This window comes from Balaenoptera acutorostrata, chromosome 11 (genome assembly GCF_949987535.1).
Source record: "Balaenoptera acutorostrata chromosome 11, mBalAcu1.1, whole genome shotgun sequence".
In the NCBI taxonomy this organism is placed as follows: Eukaryota; Metazoa; Chordata; class Mammalia; order Artiodactyla; family Balaenopteridae; genus Balaenoptera; species Balaenoptera acutorostrata.
This window is the reverse complement of record NC_080074.1, coordinates 54,117,261-54,127,304: the sequence shown is the minus strand read 5'-3', so window position 1 is coordinate 54,127,304 and position 10,044 is coordinate 54,117,261. Positions and strand designations below refer to the sequence as shown.

General features: G+C 43.1%; 2 protein-coding genes across 3 annotated transcripts in view; one reads left to right on the top strand and one right to left on the bottom strand.

Moving 5' to 3' along the window:
- LOC130709194 (myb-related transcription factor, partner of profilin-like) overlaps positions 1–9,181 on the bottom strand; it is a 10,179-nt gene extending 998 nt beyond the window's left edge. Inside the window, exon 1 of the mRNA XM_057556235.1 lies at positions 7,438–9,181. Coding sequence (XP_057412218.1) covers positions 7,992–8,801 — 810 coding nt within the window. The 5' untranslated portion in view covers positions 8,802–9,181 and the 3' untranslated portion in view covers positions 7,438–7,991. The remainder of the gene's footprint in view (positions 1–7,437) is intronic.
- SRGAP1 (SLIT-ROBO Rho GTPase activating protein 1) overlaps positions 8,313–10,044 on the top strand; it is a 279,839-nt gene continuing 278,107 nt past the window's right edge. For both annotated transcript variants that reach the window (XM_007179740.3, XM_007179741.3), the window contains exon 1: positions 8,313–9,385. In XM_007179740.3, the coding sequence (XP_007179802.1) occupies positions 9,319–9,385 (67 nt within the window). In that variant the 5' untranslated portion in view covers positions 8,313–9,318. The remainder of the gene's footprint in view (positions 9,386–10,044) is intronic.

The following is a 10,044-nucleotide window of genomic DNA, read 5'->3' as shown; positions in this document are numbered from 1 at the left end:
CTAAAACGCAATCTTCTTACTTTCATTCTTAGTGTCATAGCTCCATCTTTTATTTTCATTCATCATTCTTCATTTTAATAATTTGACCTCATCAAAATTAATGAAGGAAGATCCTCAGATACAAGGAATTTCCACTGAAGAGCAACACAAGATCCAAATTATGCAATTTGTCAAATGATGTCATTATTCATTCATGTTTTTCAACAGACATTTATTGAGCATCTACTATATGCCAGGAACAGTATTCAAGCATGCTCCATTACCATACAGATCAGAAGGGTGATCAGACAAATAGATTAATCAGAACATAGAGTGGTAAGTGCTCTGCCCAAAGAAAGCACAAGGTGCTGGTTCAGGGTGGGGTGGGGGGACATGAGAAGGGGACTTTATGTGGCCTGGGAGAAGGTGTTGGGGGGAAGGTTTTTCCAGGTTGATGCTCTAGGTGAGTTATGAAGGTTGAGATGTTAGCCAGGCAAAGGATGGGAGAGGGGCGGGTACAGTGTGCTCACGTGTGTATGAGTGTGTGTATTCATGGCGACCCACTTAGAACCCCAGAGTTGATATGAAGATTATTTTAAGCTGAAAACATGTGAAATTCAACAGATGCAGAAAGAAGCCTTCTTGGAGCTTCACTTATCTGACTAAAAGCAGAAACTTCTGGGAAACGAGGCTGCCATAAATCCCCTCTCCAGGGGGTGTCATGGCCATGAAGAAGATAGAAAGACCACTCTCACCTGCCTAACCAAACATTATCACAGACTTTTTCATCTCTTGTTTGTTCTTCTAAAAACCCATTTGTCTTTCCTAAAGAAATTTATTTGTTCTTTCTATAGAAGCCTGTTCTTCCCTCTTTTTTCCCCTACTAAGTTAGGTATATAAGCCTCTAACTTTAACCATTTAGCAAGCTAGCTACTTCTTTTGTTAGTCTCTGTAGGCGTACAGATACACCTTATTTCTCCTATCAATCTGCCTTTTGTCAGTTTAATTCACAGGCCCTCAGAAATTAAACCTAAGAAGGTGGAGGAAAAGTTTTCCTCCCCAACAGTTTCAAGGAAAGGAACAGCACGTGCAGAAGTGTGAAGGTGTGAGAGAGACAAAATGCATCTGAAGAGCAGTGAGAGATGGAGTGCAGCTGAAGCAAGGGAAGGGATGGGGTATGGTAAGATATGAAGCTGTATTGCCATGAAGGCTGATCATGAAGGAGCCTAGGTCTGTCCCAAATGTACCTTAGCCAAGTAATAGGTAAGGATCACTGTTAGTACTTCAGGATTCTGAAAAGATGTCAGATATGACCAAAGTTAAAGACAAGTGCTATCTGCTACTTTGTATCTGACTGTATTTATAGATAGGGATCTGCAAACTTTTTTTTATTATTAACCCCATCAGTAAAAATATTTGAGCATTCAACCTCAATATCTGTTTATTTTTAATAAATTATATACATATACTACTGTAGTAAGACTTTACAAAATATAACATGCACAAAAAAGGAAATTTTAAAAGAATATAGACATTATAATATCTTTCCAAACCCCAAGAACAGATCATATTACACCTCTTGGGGTGAAAGTTCCTCACAGTCAAGAATGCCTGCCTTCAGCATGTGAAATAAGACATGCATCTAATTCTGAGTCCTTTTAAGGAAAATTCAGAAGATGAGGCAGGAAAAGTTTTCCAGAAGAAAAGCCCCAAGGAGACAATAGTGATACCAGTCCCTATAATTGCATTAGACTTTTAAGAGAGTGGTTCTCAGTAGAAGCTGAATTGATGCATAGGAAGCTTCTGGACATGTCAGGAGTTGATTTGTCTCCATATTCAGAGAGGAGAGATGATGTTAGCATTTAGTGAACAGGTCCAAGGCTGGATGTCTTACAATGCCCAGCTCAGTCTCCTACCAATGAAGAATTATCCCACCAGGCGTTCATATATGTGAAATATTGATTTAAGTTATCTGAAACTTTAGTCTTACTCCATTTTACTTGTTAAACACACAGTATTTTTTATATATATTGAGTATGCTAGTTTTTATTCTAACATTCATGCATACTTTTGACTTGTATTCATTGACTTGTACATCTTTTTTTTTCTTTTTTCCCAGCTTTATTGAGATATAATTGACATGTAAAGTTTGTACATCTTGTATGGAATATCTTCTGGTCTTATTACTTCTCTTATATCTAAATTTATCTGACTACTTCAATCCCTCTCGTGTAGTTGGGGCCAAGTATTTACATATTGAAATTTATATCACTGCATCATGATTTACTTTGTTTTTATTTCTCCTTCATTTTACAGGTAGGATAATATATTGACTGCATAAAGAAAAATATGAGTGCGGGTAAATTTTATTTTCTATACATTTTCTTTTAGGATAGTTAAGTGAGGTATTACAAAAATATTTATTATAAAAAAGAGACAATTAGGATAGTAAAACTATTCTGTATGCTACTATATTAGTGAATGCAGTCATTATACATTTGTCAAAACCCATGGAATGTACAACACGAAGAGTGAACTCTAACGTGAACTATGGATTTTAGCTAATAATAATATATCAATATTGGCTAGTCAGTGGTAACAAAGGTACCACACAAATGCAAAATGTTAATAATAAGGGAAGTGTTAATAAAGGGGAAGTGGCAGGGGTGAGGGAGTATACCGGTGCTCTCTGTGCTTTCTGCCCTCTGTGACCCTAAAACTGCTCAAAAAATAAATAAATTTTTAAAAATTTAAAGGCAACACTGGTTCCAATTGGTTTGAGAACCACTGCTTTAAAGAAAGACCTACTACAGAAAAATTCAATTTTATATTAAAAAATTAGAGCAGATGATAATTGTTTTCCAAAAATGTTCTTTGATTTACAAAAGGCTATCCCTTGAGATTCTTTTAAATATCAAGTGTCTCCATTATATTTAAATAAGATTCCATTTACCAACCTTCCACTTCCCTGGTATACTCACCAGGAGCATATCTATATCTAAAATGAGGAATGCAGACTTGTTTCTCTGTAGAAGAGGAGACAAAATTAGGCAGTCTTAAAATGTCTGCTGCCAAAGTATAATGGCAAGAAGGGGAGGAGCCTATCGTTCATTTCCTAAAATATAAGCATCAGAGATGCATGTGTCTCTTGGTACAGTCAACCTTTTTATGAGCATTTGCTCTACATATTAATCCATCTCCGATTCTGACAACTGAATTGAAGCTGCCATTTCTCGCCTAACTTTGGCTGTTTTCCTCTGAGTAACAATACCTTTTTTTTTTTTTTGTCTAAGTGATGGCATTTAATACTTTCATCAGAATGGGCTCATTGAATATTCATATTCTGCTTATATTGTGCAGCAGCCACATGGGAAGTCGTAGTAGGATTTCAAAGCAGAAAATAGTAACTCTGATGAGAAGACTGTTATCTGTGGGTGTTTGGAAGTTATGAATATGAGATTAAACAAAGCAAATTCTATTTTAACGATTTGTGCAAAATGGAAACGTGATTTTGAGCAGATGGTTAAAAATATTATAAAGCAGTTTTACTCAAAGAAAATTACAGACATTTAAAAGCCCCGATTTATTTTAGCTTTAGTTTTCTTGAAAACTGGAGAAGAATTTTTTTGGAGGGCAGGGGAGCTAAATTATACAAATGAACATTTTAGAAGAATCATTCATTTTATTGTTCTCTTTTGCAGCTTCTCTCCTTGTGACTAGTGTCTTTACCTCTTCCTTTTCCATCCTTTCTCTCCTACTGTCCTTAGTATCTCTTGCATTGACCCCTCCAGGGCCTCATCTAAACTCATCTTTATTGTAACGTTCTACCCTCTTCCCTGCCAGGGAAAGTGCATCGGAATGAAATTGGCAAGATCTTTTAACAGCTTGTCTTTACTACTCTGTTGCCAGAAAAGGGAAAATGGCTATTTATATGGTCCATTTCCACAAGCTGCTGTTAAATTATGGGCCAAGTTTCTTTTACTGACAGTGGTTAATATTTCTTGATTGACTACCTGGCAGACTGCACTGGACTAATCCAACCTATGAGTGAATGGGATTTCCCTAGATCTGGGCAGAGTTCAACAGAGCCTTCACTTGGATATTCGGAAGTGGGTTTTTATTATTGAATTTTGTTTACGCGAATTGCAGAGTGTGAGCTGATAGTATTGGGTTGAGTCATACGGCATTGCCATTTATTATGTCAAAAATGGTCAAATATCCGCATTGTCATATGGTTCAGCTTAATAGACAATAAATATTTGTTGATTAGAACTGAATAGACATAGAAATCATTCTATAAAAGATTTGAGGTAGTGTATTAGAAATACAGACACACAGTAAACCAATAAACTACAAAACAAACCCATTAAGAACAAAGAAATTCCCAATTAACATAGGAGGTTTAAACAGGGAGGTAAATAAGACACAGATGAACACACTATAAGGTCCTCCACAATTGCAACAGTTTGGTATAAACTTGGAAGTTAACTTTCTGCACCAAAACAATAATGGCAATGACAAGGACAAGCAACATTTATGTAGCACTTACTATGTGCCTAGCTTGGTGCTAAGTGCTTTATGTACATTTTGCATTTAATCCCTATGAAACCCACAAACCTATTAGGGAAATTATTATCCATCCCCATTTTACAGATGAAGAAGTTAAACATTTTATTATCTTGAAGGTGAAAACAGTCCAGTTTCTTAGAGATACATTAAATTGAAAAAAAATCTTAATGTCATCGGCATCACTTGAGTAAATGTAGCAAATCTTTTATAAGGATGCTCTTTTTTTTAAATAGCCCTTGAGCCTTGGGCAAAGATTCTCAAGCATAAGAATCACCGGAGGACTTTCCCCTCAGCCAAAATTTGGACCTTATGGGTCTTTGCTCCTCCAAGTATGGTCTTTATGACAAAATTATTTGCATGGCTTAGGAGCTTATTAGACGTGCAGGATCTCAGGTGTCACTCCAGAAGGCATCAGAACCTTATTTTAACAAGATTCCCAGGTGATTTGTATGCACATTGAAGTCAAGAAGTGTGGCTTTAAGTGTAGAAGAGCTCCCATGTGTCTGAATTCCAAACAGACTCCCAAGGTGATTCTGATGTAGGTGATCAGTGGTAAGCTCATACTTTATAAAACTCTGCCCCAGGACACAATACCAAAATGCAGTCCATGGAAAGCACTACTGCAAGCAATTTGAGAAGCTAAAGGGTCCAGAGTCAAGACAATATAAGATATGCATGCACAACAGTTGGTGTTCTGATACTCAGGCTGGATCCAAGAATAAAACCGAGGATATTGGCAGGGCTTCATCAACTTTTTCATCCCAACGGGCAGAGGAGAACGTTTTCCTTATATGAAGAGGAGTAGCAGACTGGTCCACCTCAGACATGAAATTCTTAGACACTAAAACTATAACTAAAAAAATTGTGTGAATTTGGCATTGAGTCCTTAATGTGTTTGTATTTAACTTTTTAAATGACTTAAATTATTTACCACTAGGACAAAGTGATGCTGCAGTAAGGTGCATGATTTATTTTGTGGCTGCAAGGAGCCAGGTACGTTCTCCTACCTACTCCCAGGGTTTATGATCAGATAATGAATCAACTTCTACTTCTGGAAATTTGGAGTGGTCCTAAAAGGAAAATATTAGATAATGGAGTGGATTAATCTGTAGAATGGATTCCACTTTCAGGCGCTCCAAATTTCTCACCACTTGCCCCTAAGGAATGAGAGTGTGGCAGGGGAGGGGTAGGTTTTAGGGGGCAAAGCGCAGCCATCCCTGTTGTATAGCTAAGAAAACAGCTACCACAAGGGGGAGCAAAGTCACAGAATTAGACTCAGAGTTGACTGTCTCCCAAATTGGACTGACCCTAGGGCGCTTTCTGGATTTTAAGTCATAGGCATTCTCCATATAAGCTTTGTGAGGCAAAATATGGGAAAGATAAGGAGAATCTGAAGAGATAAAACTATGAAAAGAAGAACTGACTTGTGAATCACACTGATTGGCTGGATCAGAAGAAAGCCACCAAGGGAAAACCATCGATCAGTCATACACAGTTCACTGTATGTGATCCTGCTTCGCAAGTTTAAAGGAATAAGTTTGTAGGCAGAAGAATGGCAAACTGGGAAAACCCAATTTGGAGGCAAGTAGATATGGGCTGGAATTCTGGCCCAGCCAGGCCTTTACACATTTACTGAACTTTCCAGATTCTCTCTGTAAAACGACAATAGTATTCACCTTGTAGGGTTCTTATAAGAATGTATGCAAAATGCTTTGTTTTATTTGGGACCCAACCTTCTACAACAATAAAATGGTGGCTTACTAACATTAAGACATTAACATTCAAAAAAAAAGTTTATTGACAGTTTATTGGGCACTATGCTAAGATCAAAGATGATTAAGATACTGTCTCCAATTTTTAAATAGCTTTCTCTCAAAGATTAAAACTGAGATAACAGTAACAATGATAACTGAGTAGGTACAAAGATCTGGTGTTCTTGTAATTTTTAAGGATTATCTCAGTAAGTGCTTATAACATTCCCAGGAACTAGGCATTAACCCATTTTACAGATAAGGAGACTGAGGCCCCAAGAGATGCAGTAATTTTTATCAGCTCACTTAGGAAGCAGCAGAGATATGATTCACCTCTGAGTACCCTGTCTTTGGGGCTTGTAACTACCACAGTGCTTTAGGTCTAAGCTCAGCCAACAATTCATTCCCATGGGCTGCATTCTCTGCACCAAGTTGTATTTCCCAAGTACAAATATGAAATAAATCCCAGTAGCACCGTGGATGGATGACATGAATCACATTTAGATTTGACTACAATTATCGCCAGAGTGTGCTGCTTGCCTCTGGTCTCTCCACGCCCATAGCCAACTCATCCTTCCATGCTGCCAACAGTTATCTTTATAAAGCATGTATGTGATCATGACCCTTCTCTATTTAAAAGGCTCCCTGCTGTCTGCAGAACTGTGTCCTAGAGCTCAGCACAGGAGGCCTCTCCCAGTTGGCCCTGACCTTCCTTCTCAGCCTCTGCTTTGGAGTATCCTGGCTCTTCACGCTACACTCTTACATAAGACAGCCCCACGTGAAATTAGGGCAGTCTGCGATTCCGTAGTTAACCTCCTGTGTGGCAAAATGGAAACAAACAAAACATATTTTTTACATTTTTTCTGTACATTCTATTCTGTCGTTATAAAGTAAAAAGATTTACTTAACAATTAAATTTTAAAAGGCCATATAATTAAAAACAATGTGCACATACTACCGCTTGAAATACACATATATTTAAATTTTTAAAATATTTTTCACCTCCTATCAGAGATCTGGTATTTCAGAGGAGGGCATCCTGTAACTCACTTGCAATTCTCCCAGAGTAGCATTCTCCTTCTTCTCCGTGGAATGCAACACTTTCCCTCTCTAAGGTGGCAAACTACTTACTACTCACCCTTTAAATGCAGTTCAAATACCGCTTCTGTGGGAAGGCTTTCTCCCCAAACCCCTTATGCAGTCCGCTTTTCTTTCTTCAGGGCTCCCAAAGCCGACAGTAGCTCTCTTATAGCATCCCAGTACCGCCTGTAATTACTTTGTACAACAATAGACCGTGAGATCCTTTAGGGCAGGGTTCTACTCTCTGAATCCTTAGCTTTTACTTGGTGTTTGGTTCGCAGTAAGAAATTTTATCACTGGATACATGAATGAATGATTGAAGTCTCGAAGTCCCTACTCTTCTTTAGATCTAGCAGGGAAAACATTTGATACTGGACACGCCTTTGGACAAATCACTTTGGTAAATCAGGCCCATAAGATTGGAGAAGTAAGGTCCCAAACGCTAAATGTGTCCGTCAAAACCTGGTGACATCCTAAGTGTGACCTGTTTCCCCACCACGCCTTTCCCGCCATCCTAGGCACCTCCAGCTGCTTCTAGGATGGGGAGAATAATGGTGTTCAAGATGGGTATTTTTCTCTGCCTCATCAAAGAGCTTCGCTCTTCTTTGATTCTTAACAGCCAAGACGTTCACAATTCAGTCTCCAGTGTTCCTTCTGGGGTTTGGAGTGACATCTTGGAGTGACATCCTTTTCTTCCATGGAGACATCCAAAGTCTGGATTTCCCCACTGGACACTGAAAAGAGCCCCACCACAGCACTCATCCTCGGCCAAAGACAGACCGCCGGGTCGGGAGGGGTTTCCCAGCTGCTGGGGCTGCGCAGCTCCGGGAGGCGCTGGGGGCGTTGCCCACGGCCGCCAGGCTCGGCGCGCAGGGCTGGGCTGCGGTTGGCCACAAGAGGCGTCCATCTTCCCGGACGAGCGCGGCGCTTCCTCACCGCGCCGGGCGGGGGCGAGGGCGGAGAAGGGAACGCGCTGCTGAGCCGACCCCTCCCGCGAGCCCTGCCCCGCCTCGCCGAGCCCCGCGCGGCCGCCCTGGCCGCTGCCGCCCGTAGCTCGCTCCCCAGGTGCCGGGGAGCCGCGGGCCGTGAACGTGCCTGCAACTTTGCGGCCGCCGGGGGCGCGGCTCCTCCGGGTGCGTGTGCGAGTGTGTCTGTCGCCGGCGGCCTCCTGGGGGCAGCAGCGGAAAGGGGGTCGGGGGAGAAAGAGGCAGCCTCGGCGCACGGTGGCCCAGGAGGCAGAGGCCCCGCGAGGCGCCGGCGGTGGAGACCTAAAGTCCGCCGGGGCTGTGCCCAGGACGCGTTCTTACGGTGCGGCAGCCGCCCTTGCGGCCGGCGCCCGGGACTTGCTTTAGGATCGCGATTCCTCTTGCCTGCCCGGGGCAGTAGCAACCGTGTGTGCCGACGGAGGAGCGGCAGTAGCATCCCCAGCCCGGGCGGGACCCCCGAGCGCCGGAGCCGGCGGCTGGAGCAGGAAGGGAGAGTCGCGGCGCCCGCCCTCCCCGGCTGGCCCTGCCCCGCGCGCCCCGTGCGGGTTGCTAACAATGGTGCGGAGCGCCGGCGCGATCCCCGCGTACGCCCAGCGGTTGTAGAGGAAGTGGCCGGGCTCCGGGTGGGGTGGGCAGGGAGACGCCCCCCACCACTCGCCTGCTGGAGTTTGCCGGCGCGCCGGGCCTCTCCGGCCCCGAACCCTGGGCTCCCCTCCGCATCACCGACGGCAGCTCGATCCGGAGAGTATGGTGCCAGCGCCCGGGTTAATCTAGTCCTCGGCTCGCTCCTTTTTTTCCTCCTCCTCCTCCTCTCCCTCCCCCTTTCCCTCCTGTCGGTGCTGCCTCTGGGTTCCCGGCGTGTGGGAGTACAACTCTCTGCCTCTCCGAGGAGACTGGTCGGTGACCCCCTAACAGAACTTGCCCACTGAAAGCAAACCCAGAACAGCTGGATAATGTCCACTCCGAGCAGATTCAAAAAGGACAAAGAGATCATAGCCGAGTATGAAAGTCAAGTCAAAGGTAAGGATGGGAGCGGCTGCCTTGCTCCTTTTGTGTGCTTTCTTGTCATTGTGCTCCGGGAGTTGCATTTCTCACTTGGGGTCTGTGTTGGAGGAAGGTGGCGAGGGACAGCTAGAGCGCCTCGATGAGCCACCCGGGGCTTCGTGGAAGCCAATCCCAGCCCCAGTCCTAGTCCCGTCAAGCCCACAGGGAGCTGGAAACCGGGTGGCTCTCCGTCGCTGCCAGGGCGCCCCTCCAATAGGGGAGAACTGGCTTTAACTTAACCACCTTCAGCCGGGCAACTTACATAGGAGGCAGGCAGCAGCAGTGGTTCCTGCCCAGTTATCGTCACCGTCATCCTTATTATTATTATTTTTTAACGATACCATTGTCACAACGTAATTCTTTTTAAGGAGTCATTTTTTGAAGTCTGGCTCCGAAGTGCTCTAGAGCTTCATTGAGTGCAGGCGATTTTTGACATTCGCACTGTTCACTAATTTATCAGGGCGAGTCCCGCTTTTATAAAATAGCTCCCTAAAAGCTTGGCAGTTAAACCAAGCAAGGACTAGTGGAATCTGACTCCTCCTTTTTAATGGGCCAGAATTCAGTGCCATCTCTCACACTCACACGGAAATATTGCTTTATCATTTGTTGGAGGCCACTTGCATGTAAAATGAACG